Consider the following 18,659-nt stretch of genomic DNA (forward strand, 5'->3'; position numbering starts at 1 on the left):
TTCTGGTTCCAACACTGATTCTTGAAATCAGTGCCAAGGTTGATGAAGCTGTGAGCTGAGTTCCAGAGATTCCATGTTAGGGAAGACTGCAGTAATACATGGTTTGGCCTGACAGTGGAAGAAAAGGTATTTAATGCATATACTTTTGCTGGTAGCACAGTTGTTTGTCTGTATGCCTTCATGGACAGCACAGAGAGATATTGTAGTCTTTCAGGACCTGCTTATTTCCAGACAGGATGTTTATGTTGAGGAGCCATGACTCAGTAGTAGAGCACCTGCTTTGTATGTAGAAGGTGGCCTGTGGTGGCTATTTAAAATCATCTCAGGTAGCAGGTGTTCAGAGAGTCTTCTTGAGATTCTGAGGAGTTGCTATCAGTAGACGGTACTGAGTTAGGTAGACCCTTGGTATAAAGCTGCTTTGTTTGGCCCATGTTTATTTTTTAGTTGCAAAAAATGTTTCTGTTTTGGTTAAGGAAAGAGCTAAATGCAGCATATCCTTCCCACTGGTTCTCATTCAGAATTCTTTGTTATCTCCCTCCTTCCTTTTCGTATAGCAGGTATTCATGGTTATAAAAGGGGGGGTGCTTAAATTCTGAATTTAAAATAAATATTTTATGTAAATAAATACAAATAAAATAAGCCTCCCTAGTTGCGGATGTTGAAGGCTCTTTCATGGTGTGTGTTAACTTGTTCATATGTCGTTTAGTACATCATGTTTGAGTCAGAGGTAGGTGGCCTTCAAGCAGGACGTTCGAGTTGCTGTAAAAACTTTCCTCAGCTGCAGAAAACCAGAATCTTCCTTTGCCAGTCTCCATGTGTAGATTCAGGATATTTTCAGCATTTCAGGTGTTGGTTTGATACGGAAGGATTGTTTGATACGTACTTCCTTGTTGATGGTCTGATAAATGCTGGAGATAATACCGATGTTAGGGTTTCCTCTTCTGCATTTGTTGACTTTGCATGAAGCAGAACCTGTTCCGTACAAACCTCTTTCCCATGTGACAATAAAGTACTAAATGTATTGCACGTAGACTTTTATCTCATAAATAACTGTCCTGGCAGGGTCAGTTCTCATATTACTGTATGATGGAGAAGAGATACTCCATGAGGAAATTTTTCTTTCGCCATTAATGTTGGAATGCGTCTCATGACCATGCTTAATCACCGGTACTTTACTTTGGCGTGGCATATACCAACATTCACCATGTTGTAATGCATTAAAAGCAGCGTAAAAAGTAGCATGAAATTACACTGTCAGATTTGTGCATTGCTAGTAATCATGTCTGTATGCCAGTTCTGAAATTCTGAATTTCCTTCTTCTCCCATGTATATACAGTAAAGCATTTCCAAGACAAATGCTAACCTTGGCTGGTATGTGGTCCGTCATACTACCAATACCAAGCCTTCTTTTTTCTTCCACAGGTGGCTGGTGGTGGAGGTGCTGATCCCCTCCCACAGGTGTGTACCAACAGCTAGGGGCCTTTGCACAGTGCCACAGGTTAACCAGGGAAGAGAGAGGCAAAAGGCTCTTCTGTGATCTTAGAAACAAATCCTTCCAGCCTTTCTGCACATCCGCAGGCATGAATACTTGTACCTTGTACTGCTCTTCAGGCCTCAGCCTTTCCCCTGAGGTTTTACGATAAGAATGGCTTTTGCCCTACCGCTTATCCACCCAGAGATGCTTAAGCAAGATCTATATTTGAGATTCACACACCCAGGACTTTTTTGTTTAGATATGCATCTGCCTTTTTTTTTTACTAGCTTGAAACAAACTTCATCTCTGCGATCATGTCAGCCACTGAATGTAAGCAGTCACCTCAGTTATTTAATGTAAAAGCCTATTCATGATGGTTCTTCCATTAGGAGTCTGAGTCGTGCATGGGATAAACGATTATATTTTAGCGAGATGTGCAGGTCTGTTCACCTGTTCATGTATGGGAATGAGAGTGGTCCACTTAGATTAAAGCCTGCAAGGAGGTTTGGAGGACATTGGCAACAGCTGCCCAGTGTTGGCTGTATTTTCCTCTGTGGTTGCTCCTGGAAACAGGTGATCTTGTCGGGGCAGCCTAAAATGGAGTTGTCCCTTTTGGGTCATATTTGCAAGTGGGAGCTAATTAGAGAGATGTTGCATTGATCAACATTATTGTCATTCCTGCAGTGCTCTGTCAAGAGATTGGTGATGAACACCAACAGAGAGAGAGAGTGGATAAAGATATCAGAAACTGCTTGTTAATCCTAGGAAAGTGTGTTCTCTTTATCTCTTGTATTCCTTTTTTTAAACGAAGGAGTGATAAATGTTATTTAGGAGCTTGAAAAACGAACACTTTTTAGTCTGCTTTTCCACTTCATAGCTCTATCAAGACACCTTGAAGAAAAAACATTCCAGGAACATAGCCAGAAGAGTGTCAAGAATATTTGCATAAAGATTTTGTATTGTACTCACATCATTATCTACTGGCTTTGCCTATGTTTATGGCATGTTCATAGAAATAGACAGTCTTTATTTGGCACTTCTGGCCTAGTAGTTCCCAAGCTGGCTGGGATAATGCAGTCCCCATGGCCACTGGTACCGCATCAAGACCTGGTAAAGCATTGTGGGAACCTGTGAGACCCAATGCAGAGTTGGGGGTCATGTGCTGTAGTTGAAGAGCCACTGCTGTATAGCCTAGAAGGGGTAGAATAGTAACCTGTTAAATAAACATTGAAGAAAGGGGAGCTATGAAGTTACGACTTTTAAAAAAGTCACAATTTCTACTGGAGACACTCTGCTTTATTACAAGGGCCAACCGTGGGGTAGGCTTCCATTCCCTGTGCATTTGAAAATATAATCTTCAGCAGCAACAGTTTAAGTAATTCTTGGAAACCTAATTCAAGACGGATACATCCCTTTTAGGTCCACTTGCTGCTGCATTGGTTTCTAAGTGAGGCTCTCTGTGTGCAAAAGCCTCTCTGCTCTTGTTGCAGTGATCAGAACAGGCAATTCCTACCAAGCGCCTGCGGTTGGAGAGTCCTTTCCTGCTAACGCTCTCCTTGTCTTTGAGTGGACAGAGGAGGAGGAAGTAGATGATGTCCAGCTTACTTTTTTGCTGCTTGTCTGGCTGCAGCAGCACTCAGCACAGTTGCACAGACTGCTGAACAGGAATGTCGTCCTGAAAGCACTGTGATCCATCCCATACGTTCTGATGGCAAGGGTCTGCAGAGTTTGGTGGCTAGCTGCCTGTGGATTGCTTGCCAGTTGTTCAGAGTTTGGAGAATGGAGTCTGGAGAGCAGGGTGGTCCTTTTTAAAGTATGAACATCAGCATTCTGCTTCAGTATGCTTTGACTTCTCATTTTTTGGTAGGGTAATCCATTTGTGTCTTCATTTCTGTCTGAGAGCCAGCATGGTGTAGTGGTTCTAATCTGGAGAATGGGGTTTTATTCCCCACTCCTCCACGTGAAGCCTGCTGGGTAACTTTGGGCCAGTCACAGTTCTCTCAGAACTCTTTCAGTCCCACCTACCTCACAAAGTGTCTGTGATGGGGAGAGGAAGGGAAGGCGATTGTAAGCTACTTTGAGACTCCTTAGGGAAGAGAAAAGGGGGGTATAGAAATCAGTTTTTCTTCGTAGCCTGGGAGCTGTAGGTTGTTGTCTCTAGTAGTGGAGATCTCTAAGGTTCACGCATACATAGCCTAACGCACCCTCCGCAGCAGCCAAAACTGCTACTGCAGATGCCTCCAGAATGACACAGGAAAAAAGAAACTATCTGATCTGGGGATGAGTGTGCTGGCACCCTTAAATATTTGCATGCTGGTGTTGATTGGGATTTATGTTCGGTTTGTTTGCTGACATCAGTCACTTCCTATCTGCCATGTTTCCCTTCTCAGTTCTGTTGCTGTCTATGGAATGATGGCCATCTTGGGCCCCACTGTTTCACTAAAAATATAACAAAGCCTTCAGCCAATAATACAGATGCTCATCAGAATACTAAAGCATTAAATGCAGCTTTCAGCCAAGAATGCAGTGATGACAGATAGCTAGCTGAAATCAGTTTTGAGGCTGATGTTCTTCATAAAAACTCCCAGGTTGCTTGTAGTCTCTTGCATACTTATTCAGAGACCTTGGGTCATCCCAGCAAGAATTTTCAGAGGCAAGAGTTTTACAGTTCTATGTGTGCCCAGTTACATCAATAATAAGTTAGAATTTGAATTATTACGAAGATGAGGCAGCTATTTTCAGCTACTCACGCTCACTACATGAGGGAGCAAAAAAAAAAATTGAAGTTCATGAAATTCATGCTTGAACACCCCATCCAAAATAAACCCTTGATGCAGGGATTTGGTTAACACTGTCCCTTGACTGAATGTTAAGGTACTGTTAGTGTGTTAGCTAAGGATCTGTGAAAAAAACCTAGAGCCAGACCTGTTCCTGGCTAGTGTCGGGAGAGTAAAGGACCTAGTATCATAGGGAGGGGTGATGATTTGTGATCCTGCAACCCCTGGGTGTTTTTGCTAAATGCAGAGGGGTTTGTCTTGGTGTAGCATGGTGGTAAGGATACATATCTGCCCCATAAGAGTCTGTCTTGCTAATCTGAACATCTGGGACCGTATTTTAGAATTTTAATGAAAATCTTGGTGCGGGCAGTGGTGGCAGCAAAAAAGCTGTACGATTTAGTCAAATCCTGAAAGGGAACCCCTGATGCAGCAGCCAGTGTTGATATCCTCAGGGTCATGCTTCTTGCCAACAGAGACCTTAATGTATGCTTGGAAGGTGCCATGTGCAGCCTTTGTTTCTTATCTAGCACTAGGAATAAGGCCCGTTGTGGAAATAAATACAATGAGCTCTAGAAGGAGGCTCTGGGCGGGTGCCCTGGCCTTGGACACTCAGCATCAATTTGCTGTGGCGACCTCAACAGGGTATAATGATACAGAGTCCACCATTTTCACCAGGGGAACTGACTTCTGCCATCTGAAGAGCACTTGTAATTCTGAGTGATTTCCAGCCCTCACCTAGAGATTGGCAACAATGGTTCCTCAGGAGGAAATCATCCACTCAGCTTCCACAGCAAGAACCTAGGTCTCCCCCTGGAGAAAATAACTGCTTTGGAGGGTGGACTCTGTGGCATTCTATTAATCTGAGGCCTCTCCTCTCCCCAAACTCTGGCTTCTGTAGACTCCCACCACAAAATCTCCAGAAATTTTCCAACCTGGAGTTGGCAACCCTAGTCAGGACTGGCCCCAATGAGTTCCTCACAAAGGCCAAAGTAGGCCCGGAAAGGGCCTCCTGCCCCTGCTTTTTTACTGACAGAACCAAGCTTCATTGCCTAGCAACAGCCACTGAGGGGAAGGTGAGCCACACAGCAGTTTTGGCAGTTTATTCATACAGGGAATGGCCAAGCTGGCAGTGGGCAGAGGAGAGGAGCGGACAGAGTACCCAGCCAATGGCATGCACACAGCACAGCCAATGGAAGAGCCGGAAAGTGCCAATATACTGGGCTTTTGTATACATAGGATACTTCTTCAAGTAGAGAATGAAGGCCCAAAAAGCTCAGAGTTAGCAATGGTTTGCCAGTCTACTGTTGGATAGTCCAGTTTCTTGGAGTTGCTGTTTCTCTTGTGTGTTGGGGATAGGATGGTCCACAGGCTCTTGATGATGGCAGAATGTCTCTGCATTTCGTGTGGGGCTGATATTTGATCTGCCTGGATTGTGGCTGTTTTGTAAGAGGATGTATCTCCAGCAGAGCAGAATGCAAGTGTTCTGCCTGATACTTCTCTGGGGTCAGACCTTCTCCTAGACTTACCCAGGCTGCAGCAGGTGGCCATGACCCCAGCCCCATCCTTCGGGCTGCCAGCAGCTTCTGTGACCATCCTGATGGCAAGAGGGCTGACATGGCCAAGCAATGCGTAGTTCCTGTACAGCATTGAGTGGCCCCTTTAAGGAGCTGCGAGCTGCATCTGGACCAGATTGGCTAAGCTATCAGGCAAATGGGGAGCAGGTGCAGGGAGGTTCGGGAAGGCTATTGGGCATGCTCAGGAGTAAGCCTGTGCCATATAAAGTGCTGAACAGCAGGCCAGGGAGGAGGCTCCAGGTCTCCTCCAGGCTGCAAAGGAGAGACTTGGGAAGAAAGCAGCAGCTTAATCCCCCTCCCTCTCTGCATCTGAGGCCTTTGCTGACGCTGGGGTCTTTGCTGGAACCACTGGGAGGACCACTGGGAGTCATAGGCCCCCTGGATCCCCACAATACTCCAGAGCATGTCGGCGTAGTGGAAGCGCGTCTAATAATGCAATCCACAATAGGCTAGTGCTGAACTATATACAGTGGTTTTATTTACAATAGTATACATACAGTCCCAGTTAGCACTTGTAGACTCCCAATTCTTCAGGCAGACTAACAAAGTGCTTCGCAAGGAATCCAATTCAGAAGAGTGATGAATTACATAGAGTGCACAGAATATATACCATGAAGCACCAATCACATTGAAGTGCTGACTCACTGTGACTCTAGTGAGAATGATGCAACTTTGATCTAGTGACCTGTCACATGACACTACTGTCACCTTCAGATCAAGATGATCTAATTGACTCACATCACCTGGCTGTCGTCTTGCCTGCAATACATAACAGTATGCTGACAGAGCACTGGCTCCCAAAGTGGGCAATATCGCCCTCCTGAGGGGCGCTGGAACAATCCAAGTCAGTGGTAGGAGCCTTGGGTGCAAATTTGTCACTGCATCTTTTTGTCCACTTTTTTGAAGGTAGATTTCCAGGGGGGCGCTGAGTAATTTTTTTTCTGAAAAGGGGGCGGTAGGCCAGATAAGTTTGGGAACCTCGGCTGTAGAGTGAATGGGTTTCAGATATCTGATGTTTAGGGCTGGTGATGGTGCTGAGGGATAGATGTGGTAATTTTGTGTAAGGAGGTACCTCTTTCTATCTGCCATGCATCATCTGGCTCAACTTTGGAGTTGTCAGTCGAATCAGTTTCTAGACTTTATAGATATATGGAGGGAAAGGGGCGCTTGTAGTCCTTAATCCATCATCTTCCTTCACTCCTCATGTTAATAATTTCCCCTGATAAATCTGTCTTTCCTTATGGATCCATTCATTATGAAAAAGGGGGGGGAAACCTTCAGCATCCCAAATGCATGTGTTCAATTATGGTGTCTTGAATTAACACTGGTTTTCAGTATTTTAATGAATGTACATAATTAATTTTCATCTGCAGTTGGGTTTTTGCTGCACAGCAAGTGAGAGAAAAATGACTTCTGCTTTTGAGATAGGCAGAACCTTCTGTTTTGTTACTTTGGGGCTTCCCTTTCCTTACATCTGCAGCATCCATTGAACTAGGAAGGGAAACTAATACAAAGTTATGGGTGGGGAGAGAAACTGTTTCACTGTAGTTGTATCCTAGTCTGGATGTTTTGGAATTCAGATCAAATGGGACCATTGCATAAATGGAGACAAGGCCCTGTGTCTCATACACTATGTCTTCCTTCCGAGTGTCTTGATTTATCATCTCGTGCCACTCGCTGTTACTCAACAGCATGTTACCTGCAGAATATCTGGCATGAGCATCAATTCAGATACGGTCCTTTCTCACCAAAAGCATGGCCTATGAGTAACATCACTAGATACTAGTCAGGTTTTTATTGCTTGGGCAGTTGATGGGTTGGACAGAGCCATGCAGGCAGCCTAAGGGATCTGGGGCAGGGGCAGGAGGGTCTGTGAGTGTGGCTTGGAGCTGGAGCCTGACCTGTTCCCCCAGCACAGGGATTAGTATGAGCTATCCTAGTTTTGGTGTTGGACCTCTCATGCAGTTGCCAAATAGTGGCTTCAACCTGCTTGATTTTTTTTTTACGTAAGAGGCTGCTATTGATACATTCTGCAATCCACCTTGAACCTCTGTTACAAACTTCTGTATAGGGGTGTTCATGGGAGAACCCGTGTGTTGCAACATTTGAAGAGTGGCCATGTTTGCTTAACATACCCTTTTTCTTGAGCCCTTAATATTGATGACTGTCCTCTTTTCCCCCCCTTTTCTCCAATTAGATGAGTTTGATGCCTATATCATCGTGTCCTTCGTCAATGCTACCCTGGTACTGTCTATCGGAGAAACCGTAGAGGAAGTGACAGACTCTGGGTTCCTGGGCACCACACCCACCTTGTCCTGTTCATTGTTGGGGGATGATGCTTTGGTGCAAGTAAGGATGTATCCCTTTGTGCATTCTCCACCTCCCCCTTTCACTGCCTGCCTTCCAGGACCTTTGTGATACTTTCATCAAATGAAAATGTGTTAACTTCTGAAGTGTCATACAGTTTGGCTGTGGTGGTGGTGTCATTTTTACCCTGACTACGTAATTTCTTTCACTTCTTCTCCCTGGCCTCATTACGTCTTTAAAAACACCACACACACACACAACACTGTAGGAATAGTGATCTGCAATCAGGACAGAGGGGAAAGTTGTAGGTCGCAGATGCAGCCTGGTTTTATTTGCACTATTTGCATTGTTGATATAGTAACTAGAAGGTGGCCAAGGGATTGACTGCTAATGGGCCCGTTTTTCCCCCCGTTCAGGTTTATCCTGATGGCATCCGACATATCAGAGCAGATAAAAGAGTTAATGAGTGGAAAACACCAGGCAAGAAAACTATTGTCAAGTGTGCTGTGAACCAGAGACAAGTGGTCATCGCGCTGACGGGAGGAGAACTCGTCTACTTTGAGATGGACCCAGTATTTAATACTGTCTGGAGATATGATCTGGCCTCTGTAGTGGCAAGCAGAACAGTACTTCAGACATGCTGTTGCAATGTGTTTGGCAAAAAGTAGTTCTTGTGTATTTTGAGCAGAAGCTTCATGTTGCCTTTTGAATTGTGAAGAGTGTCCAGATCTATAAAGAGCTCTATCAAAAAAATGAGAAGTTAAATAAGACAAAAACTCTGTTGGAGAGAGCAGTTAAATTTGCCATTTTTTAAAAAAGTTTAACTTTGTTCATCTGCTTTAGGGATGTGTCCAAGGAAACTCATACCACAGTAAACTTGCTGATGGTTTCTAGGGTACCCCAAGACTCTTGTTTCTTCTCCCAACTGGAGCAACTGAGGTGACCTCAGTATTAGTTCTCAGTACCTTGTAATTAATGCATAGGTCTGTCTTGAAATAATGAGTGCTGCTTGCAAGTGATGTGTCGAAATGTGTACCTTTCCACACCAGTCAGGGCAGCTGAATGAGTACACGGAAAGGAAGGAGATGTCTGCTGATGTGGTGTGCATGAGCTTGGCCAATGTTCCCCCTGGAGAGCAGCGCTCCCGTTTCCTTGCTGTTGGGCTGGTGGACAACACTGTCCGCATCATTTCACTTGACCCCTCGGTAAGTGCCTACTCAAACTTGGCTTTTGTGTGCATATACCATGTTCTTTGTGGCTGCTCGTGGTTAAATTTTGTTATGGAGTGGCAGGAAGTTGCGGGATTGTGTCGTCTTCTGGATGACAAGAGAGGTAGAGACTCCTGGGATCTTTGAAATGCACTGGTTTTATAAACATATTAACAGCATATTGGAAGCCAGGATGCTACTAAAGCAGACAGGAGAACTGCTAATCCTGCCTCTGATTTCTAAAGACAAGAATAGATATAAAACCATGATAAATTATTATCAAAATTACTTCATTGATTCATAATGTTCATGAAACATAAAAGCATAACACATCCATTTATTAATATGCTCAGCAAAGGTCTCTCAATAAATCTTATGGCAATAAGGACAAGTCTCTTGTCATTAATACACAGCAAAAGTCTCTCAGTGAACCTTCACATCTCACAGAGTGTACACAAGGTTTTGGCACAGAGTGAATCGTGATTGTCCTTGTGTTGAAGACGAATGTGATGTTTGGACAGCGTGGAGTTCCCTTGAAATGACCTTGTCCAATAAAAGGTATTTGTTGTTTGAGTTTGAAATGACCTTGTCTAATAAAACTTTTCAAACGTAAGAAGAAACTACAAGTAACAGGACAGAGGGGAATAACAGCATTTGGAAACTGCAGCACATCTCCAGTGTGTTTGATATATCTACAGAGAGATTAGAGACTTCCGTGTCTATATGTCAATGCTATGAGAAGTGACTTTAATTTCTTTATGCCACAAGGTTCATTGAGAGACTTGTTCTGTGTATTAATGACGAGAGACTTGTCCTTATTGCCATAAGATTTATTGAGACCTTTGCTGTGCATATTAATAAACGGATGCTTTATGCTTTACACTTGATTGAATATAACTTTAAGGATCTGTATGGTATCTCTGTGAAATATTTCATGAATGAGTGTGATGAAACAGTGAAGTAATTTTGATAGTATTTAATCATGGGTGTGTATCTATTTTTGACTCTACTTCCCATGGTTCTCTCTTTCCAAGGAGCATATAGTCCCCTGCAGCCCTCCCAGGCTGCTTGTAAATCCAAGCTCATTTACACAGACTCCATGAAAATGCAGAATCCATCTGCTGTTTGTCACCTTCCTACCACCCAAAGGCTGAGACACTGGAAGATAGTAAAGGAGATTTCCAGCTCAAGGACCATTAAGTCATAGGTTTATTCACAAAAACCAGGGTTGCCGAAAGGCATAAACCTGTGTAAGTTCAGGTTCTTCTGTCTGGGCTTCTGCAATTGCTTTGCCTCTTAGTGCCTGAACAGTATCAACGGGGACAAGAGAGATGCTCTGTTTTGCACTCCTTCTAGTTTGAGTGTTTGTACATCCATTTCTCAGGACTACCAGCTTCTGTCATCCAAGATGGGCCTTTTGCCTAATCGGACTGTTTCACAGTTGGCTTATTGAATATGAGTGGGGCTAGCTGGGGAGTGAATAAAGGTTAAAGCATGCCAGATGGGTCTAAAAGGCTTGGCCAATCTAATGCAGAAGAATACTTTAGATACAGACCATCTGTCTGAAAAATGTCTTTAAAAAACGGTTCTTCTGAAGGTTTTTTCTTGGATGGAATGCACTTTCCTTACAGAGTGCTCTAAGACAGTGGCTCTCAATTGATGGTGTGTATACCACTGGTTGAGGATGCAGAAGTTGTCTAGGTGGAATCATGTAGGACTTTCATAGAAGAAGAAGAGATTGGATTTATATCCTGCCCTTCACTACCCAAAGGAGTCTCAGAGTAGCTTACAAACTCCTTCCCCTCCCCCTCCCCACAACAGACACCCTGTGAGGTAGGTGGGGCTGAGAGAGCTCTGACAGAAACTGCACTTTCAAGAACAGCTGTGCCGGAACTATGGCTTGCCCAAGGTCATCCAGCAGGTGCAAGTGGAGGAATGGGGAATCAAACCCAATTCTCCCAGATTAGAGTCCGCGCACTTAACCACTACACCAAACTGTAGTTCACTAAAGACTTGGCTCTTCTTCAGTCCCCATGTCCACCTCCAATTGTTATTTTTGCTGACCCTACCTGTGATGGACTATCCATCTCTGACCTTTTGGCAGGCTAGTATTAACCTTGGAAATTTTTCCTAAGCAGTGTTCCCTCTAAGCTGAGTTAGTGTGAGCTAGCTCACAGTTTTTTAGCCTCCAGCTCACATATTTTTGTCTTAGCTCAGGAAGGAAGTCTCCAGAACAAACTAATTTATGCAGTAGCCAACGTGCTTGCTCACAACTTTAGTGCCAGTATCTCACAAAGTAGAATTTTTGCTCACAAGACTCCACAGCTTAGAGGGAGCATTGCTTCTAAGTCCCCATTTCCCCTGTCCATCCATGAGGGAATTTATTGCTTCCTGCCTTCTCTGCTTGCCAAGGTGTATCCATTGTGTTTCAGTCCCTTCTCCATCCCCACCTCCATCATTTTAAGTCACAGCATAATTGTAATCATCACTGCATCCAAAGGAAGTCATGGGTAGGAGCCTCCAAAATATATTTTTAGCCAACAAAGCTGACCTGTGTGTTCCAAATTGTGAGTGCTTGTGACTTCCATCAGTTGGTGGGTTAGAAGTATGCCACATTCTCCTATAGCTGGAACTCTGTGGGTCTCCATTGCTTCACCACTGTTGACTAAGTCTGGGTCTATGAACCCAGAAGTAACGTTAATAATAAGGAAGAAGCCTATTAATTTTAACTGAATGTGAATTTACAAACTTTGTTTTGTGACTTCTTTATGAATGTATTTTATTTGACTGGCAACTGATTATGAGCTTTAACATATGGTTTAATAAGCTTTACTTACATACATATAACCAGTGTTCCCTCTAAGCTGAGTTAGTGTCAGCTAGCTCACAATTTTTTAGCCTCTGGCTCACGCATTTTTGCCTTAGCTCAGGAAGGATGTAATTTATGCACTAGCCAAATCACTCGCTCACAACTTTCATGCCAGTAGCTTACAAAGTAGAATTTTTGCTCACAAGACTCCACAGCTTAGAGGGAGCATTGCATATAACCCCATTTGTTTTAATGTTTAACTGTTAAAGGATTCTTTTTATTTGTGTTTTAAAGCCATAGCAATAAAACTTGCTCCCAACAATACTGCTGGAATTTTTTGTCCTTACTATATGTGATAAATATAATAAGAGTGTGCCTGCAAACGCACAAATGTCCTTAGGAAAAGGGCTTTTTGTTTCTGTCGTGATGGGACACTGGTTCTTTGCTAGAGCGATTGGTGTGATGTAAGGTATGAAAGGTTGAGAACCCCTTCTCTAAGGGAGAGATCCTCATCACTCCCATCCATAGCCAGCAGCCTCGACAAGATGTGTCTGTTTTGATCACATCACGTTGGAGGGTGGGAGACCACTTGCTTCCCCACATACAAATGTTAGCATCTCAAGTGTGAGGTTCCAGCTTCCCTTTCCTCCAGATACAAGGGAATGCTCACACATACAGTTCCTCTCCCATAGTCTCAAGTCGAACCAATGCATCCTGAGAACCTAAGTCTTTCCATCTGTCTTGCGAAGGGTGGTGCAGTGACATCTTCCTTCTTTCTTGCATAGGACTGCCTGCAGCCTTTGAGTATGCAAGCCCTTCCTGCCCAGCCAGAGTCGCTGTGTATTGTCGAGATGGGTGGAGCTGAGAAGCAGGATGAACTGGGGGAGAGAGGGTCCATTGGCTTCTTGTATCTAAACATTGGCTTGCAGGTAAGGAGTTGGCTGCCTTGTTCTCTCGGGAAATCATTCCTACTTAAAAGGAAAGAATGGTTGCTTAAGTACGTACTACAGGGGTCAGCACTGGAGTCTTCGACTTTGTTTCCCCCCCCTCCCCAAAACCTTCAGAAGCTCTTATTCCATGTGTATACACCCAAGTGAAAATCTTGCCTTTTCTCCATTCTGCTTTCTTCTGTCTCTCCCTGCCCATCCTTATTGTTACACAAAGTTCTTGCGGGAAGGAAGGGACATAAGTTCCTTCTACCTTAAGGTGGCCTCAAATCCCACAACAGGGAGGACTGTGTTGATTCCTTCCTCTAGTAGTTCAGAAATTTTACAATGAGGATGTCAGGTGTGAGCTCTAGATGTCTCACAGCCTAATTTAAATAGTTCCATGCCTGCTTTCTTAGCTTGGTAAAAAGAACAAAGCACACCTTGCTCTGAATATATTTGGTGCTCCTGAAATAGAAGCTGGAAAGGATCCAGCACTGAAATTGGGAGGCTCAGAGATGTTGCGAAGTGCAATCATGAATTCACATGGCCCATCTTCCTCCTCTCCCCTGGGGTACTGCTTCTCTGCCTTCCCAATCCAGAACGGTGTACTGCTGCGAACTGTCCTTGATCCAGTCACTGGAGATCTTTCTGACACAAGAACCAGGTATCTTGGCTCTCGCCCTGTGAAGCTCTTTCGGGTACGCATGCAAGGACAAGAAGCGGTGAGTAAAGAAGGAGCTGGAAGATGGGGGCAGGTGTGGAGTTTGGTTTCTTGGCCAGGTGAAAATAGGGAAGGGGAGGACAAGCTAGTCATTTGAAGGCCAGGATTTTGCAGTTATCTGTGTTGGCCTGATGGTGAACTTGGATATGTTTGCTTACAACTAAGTATTTTATTTGCCTCTTGGGCATACAGAAAAAATGCACAAGTTGTGATAGTGGAGGCTTGTAATGAGGTAGATAATGGGAGGAGACACAGTCTCTATTAATGTGTGAGGAGGAAGCTCCTCCTGTGTCTCAGTTGTTGTCTAGAGGTGCTCTGGAATGTAAATGTAACTGATTGCAGCATGCTGAGTCGTAAAAGGACTGTGGTTGTCTCTCAGTAGCAGAGGAGTGTTTAATTCTGAAACTGCCATGGAGGGAGAAACTTGGGAATGTGTAGCAGATTTAAAGTGTGAGAGTGTGTGTGTGAGAGAGATTTTTGCAGAATGCTTAAACAAGAGCTGGTCAGGGTGATGCTTTGTCCACTTTTTTGGTGCAAGTCCTGTGTCCCCAGTTTCCTTGCATTTTATACTGTGTGTCTGTTTCTGTGTTCCTAAGCTGCTCTCAGTGCTCTGTTTCTGTTCTGGGACCTGAACAAATTCTATTTTTTTTGTCTGTCATGCAGTTTGAGATTTATATACTAAGTTTCCTGCATGTTCAAAACACTCCCAAATAGGTTATCCCAGCAATCCTTCCATCAGCCGTGTAAGAAGTCTGATCCCTATAGTGGGTGGGCTGTGGCTGAGCATCACTGAGTTCACAGCTGAGGTCAGAGATGATTCTAGGGATATCCCATCTTTTAATCCCTGTGCGACCCTAAAATTATCCGTGTCCTGGGCAAGTGGAATAAATCCAGCAATGTTGGTTCCAACAAGATGACGAAGCGAGGAGCATGGCCAACCTGGCAGGGTTTTTTTTTCTTCTGCCCTAGTAGGTGATAGATGAGTTTCAGAACTTCATAGTGTCATTTCACTATGGTAGGGCATGTCCTGGAAAACTGGTTGGAACAGCTTACTTGAAGATCATCCAGAAACTTTTGTGCCGCTTTCGGTTTCTGCAGTCCCTGATTTTGGAGAGATGTTGGTAGACTGCCAAGGTCATATAGAGTCTCTGCTTTTGGGCTGTGCTGGGTTGCCTGAAGTAGAGCGGCCACAATGCTTGGGTGAGATGGCTTGCCCCTTGTTTCCAGCTGATCTTGCTCTCTGTCCTCCCGGTGCAGGTGCTGGCCATGTCAAGTCGGTCGTGGCTGAGTTACTCCTATCAGTCCCGCTTCCACTTAACCCCTCTGTCATATGAGACATTGGAGTTTGCTTCTGGCTTTGCCTCTGAGCAGTGTCCAGAGGGCATTGTCGCCATCTCCACAAACACACTGAGGTACGTATTGGTGGAAAGCTCCAGGGGAGGGGAGGGCAATGGAAAGAGTAACGGGGACCAGCATAAGCCCACTGTCTGTCCCCAACTCCTGTTCAAGCAGAGTACTTGGGATAAGAATCCTCCACAATGTGCAGCTGTTTTGATCTATGGCCTCCTTTGCAGAGAACTGCACATGCAGCTGCTGCCACAAACCTAGAATTGCCCTGGTGTGGCATGCAGGGTGCACCTAGTCACTTGGAGGGGGAACCCTTTACTTGACAGCCAGGCATGGTTGGTGGAGACTCGAATGACTTCTCTATTTTTCCTGTATGGGTATAAAGTGTTTCTGAAACAGCACCCATGATTTCCCAGCCCCCCTCACCCCTGTCAACTGGTTTTGCTTAGAGTGCAGTGGGCAGTGTTTGTAATTGTCTCCTGGGGGTTGCCTGGTATCGACAGGACCCTGTAAAGTGAATGCATGCCTGCAGAATGCCAAGCATTAGGAAATGGGCTTGCACACTCAGTTGTGAGAGGGGGGCAGAGTTTTGTTGCATGGTAGAAAAAGTCCTGGATTACATTGACTTCCATTTCCTTGGTAGAAGCAATGAGCAAAATTGCTTAGTTGACTGCCCATCAGGGAGCTTGTATTGGTTGCTGGGGTGGGGGGAGGGATGTAACTGGTAGATGGAGGCCCCACCCACCCCAGTCTTTGGTCCCTTTCCACTTCAGGCCTGGTGGCCCAGGTGAGCAACTTGGATGGGGTTTCTCAGATATAAAACAGGAGACAGACTCCCCTGTCTTCAAGGCTGCTTCTTTGTAACATCAAGAATACAGTCAAAGTATCCTGGCTCATCTCTCCCCTCCTTCAGTTTTGTTCAGAACTGATAAATCACCAGGCCTGGATGGCATACATCCAAGAGTTCTGAAAGAACTCAAATGTGAACATGTGGATCTCCTGACAAAAATATGTAATATTTCATTAAAATCTGCCTCCATTCCTGAGGACTGGAAGGTAGCTAATGTCACTCCCATCTTTAAAAAGGGTTCCAGAGGAGATCCGGGAAATTACAGGCCAGTCAGTCTGACGTCAATACTGGGTAAGTTGGTGGAAACTGTTATTAAGGAGAGAATTAGTAGGCACATTGATGAACAAAACCTATTGAGGCAGACTCAGCATGGGTTCTGTAAGTGAAGATCTTGTCTCACTAACCCTGTTAGTGTTCTTGAGAGAGTGAACAAACATGTGGACAAGGGGGGCCCAATAGATGTTGTTTACCTTGACTTCCAGAAAGCTTGTGATAAAGTTCCTCATCAAAGGTTCCTAAGTAAGCTCAATAGTCATGGGGTGAAAGGACAAGTCCTCTTGTGGATCAAAAACTTATTGGGTGTTGTAAATAAGAAGCGGGAGACTGACCAGTTATGAAGGTGCACAGAGAGTTTATATAGTTATAAAGGTGAATATATACAGATATATTTACAGGCTATTGAACAGCATGTCGTGCCTTAGTCTATGAGAACTGAGTCCCACCAGTTTACTAAGCTGATAGCTATTATGCTAAACCCCAGCCAATCTCTAACAAGGTGATGTAATCACTAACTCTAACAAGACCTGAAAGAGCAACTCCTGCTAGAAACACCTGGCTGTAATTACATGATTACTAGCATGACAGCTAGGTCTGACAAACAGATCAAACTGATCTATAGTAACTGCTTGCTACCTCTATCACTCTGACATATATCTCAATACAACTGGCTAATTCATAGGAAACGGAGTGAGTATAAATGGGCAATTTTTTCCGTGGGAGCTGGTAAGCAGTGGGGTACCACAGGGATCAGTACTGGGTATGATGCTTTTTAAATTGTTCATTAATGATTTGGAGTTGGGAGTAAGCAGTGAAGTGGTTAAATTTGCAGATGGCACGAAATTGTTCAGAGTGGTGAAAACCAGGGAGGATTGTGAGGCACTCCAAAGGGATCTGTCAAGGATGGGTGAGTGGGCATCAATGTGGCAAATGGGGTTCAATGTGGCCAAGTGCAAAGTGATGCACATTGGGACCAAAAATCCTAATGTCAAACCTTGCTCTGCTCAGTTTGCCATGGATGCTGGGGGAAGGGAATTCCTTAGGGGGTGTGTGACTGGAGTGTGTGACTGCACCAACTTAGAAGCGTAATTCTTCCAAAGAAGCCTTCCTCTCATTTCCAGAGGAATATTCTTGAGACTTTTGGTACCAGCTTTCTTTGTAGATAATGGGGTCATATATTTCCCAGGTGAAAGGGGGTAGAGATGCTGAGGCTAGGCGGCGTGGATGTGACATATGAGTGGGCCTTAGGAGGGGTTACATTTGAATTACCTATATTTATGATTGTACCCGCCAAAACCTTCAGAGCTGACACAGTACTGTTAAGACCTGGAACTTGCTTATAATTCAGTACATATATAACTGCCAAAGAGAGTGTTGTTGAGAGTAACTTGCCCAGGAGTCTGGCACCTAACTATAAATACACGTTGGTGGGGTCCGAACTGGTGGAGACTGACCAAGAGAGATCTTGGAGTCGTAGTAGATAACTCACTGAAAATGTCGAGACAGTGTGCAACTGCAATAAAAAAGGCCAATGCTATGTTGGGGACTATTAGGAAGGGAATTGAAAACAAATCAGCCAGTATCTCAATGCATCTGTATAAATCGATGGTGTGACCTCATTTGGAATACTGTGTACAGTTCTGGTTTACAAGATTATGCATGGGATAGGGGAGGTAGAGAAAGAAGTACTTTTCTCCCTTTCTCACAATACAAGAACTCGTGGGCGCTCAATGAAATTGCTGAGCAGTCAGGTTAGAACAGGTAAAGTCAGGCTAGAACAGGTAAAAGGAAGTACTTCTTAACCCAAAGAGTGATTATCTCATGGAATTCACTGCCACAGTAGGTGGTGGCAGCTACAACCATGGACGGCTTCAAGAGGGAATTGGATAAATATATGGAGCAGAGGTCCATCAGTGGCTATTAGCCACAAGGTATAGATAGGAGCTCTCAGTCTGGGTCAAGTGATGCACTGTATTCTTGGTGCTTGGGGGGGGCAACAGTGGGAGGGCTTCTCGTGCCGTGGCCCCACTGCTGGACCTCCTGATGGCACTTGGTATTTTTGGCCACTGTGAGACAGAGTGTTGGACTGGATGGGCCATTGGCCTGATCCAACATTGGCGTCTCTTATGTTCTTAAACTGTCCAGTGTTTTATATGCATTAGGGGTGTGCAAAAAAAAAAAATCGGAAAAATTCGGATTCGGGTTTACTGGACCCGAATTTTTTCGGGAAACCCGAAAAACCCCGAATATCTATATCGGTAAAGCATAGATATCCGAAATTTTTCGGGAAACCCGAAAAATTCGGGTCCATTATAACCAATGGGGCCATTGAAGTCAATGGCAAAAATCCTCTTGAAACTTTGTGGGGGGCTGGGGGGGAGGGGGTT

General features: G+C 44.4%; 1 protein-coding gene across 1 annotated transcript in view; it reads left to right on the top strand.

Moving 5' to 3' along the window:
- Positions 1–18,659, top strand: part of SF3B3 (splicing factor 3b subunit 3) — a 48,986-nt gene that overhangs the window by 13,241 nt on the left and 17,086 nt on the right. Inside the window, exons 12-17 of the mRNA XM_015419817.1 lie at positions 8,023–8,174; positions 8,549–8,704; positions 9,182–9,337; positions 12,935–13,078; positions 13,678–13,800; positions 15,057–15,211. Coding sequence (XP_015275303.1) covers positions 8,023–8,174; positions 8,549–8,704; positions 9,182–9,337; positions 12,935–13,078; positions 13,678–13,800; positions 15,057–15,211 — 886 coding nt within the window. The remainder of the gene's footprint in view (positions 1–8,022; positions 8,175–8,548; positions 8,705–9,181; positions 9,338–12,934; positions 13,079–13,677; positions 13,801–15,056; positions 15,212–18,659) is intronic.

The sequence above is a fragment of the Gekko japonicus genome, unplaced genomic scaffold, assembly GCF_001447785.1.
Source record: "Gekko japonicus isolate JY-2015 unplaced genomic scaffold, Gekko_japonicus_V1.1 scaffold2543, whole genome shotgun sequence".
Lineage (NCBI taxonomy): Eukaryota > Metazoa > Chordata > Lepidosauria > Squamata > Gekkonidae > Gekko > Gekko japonicus.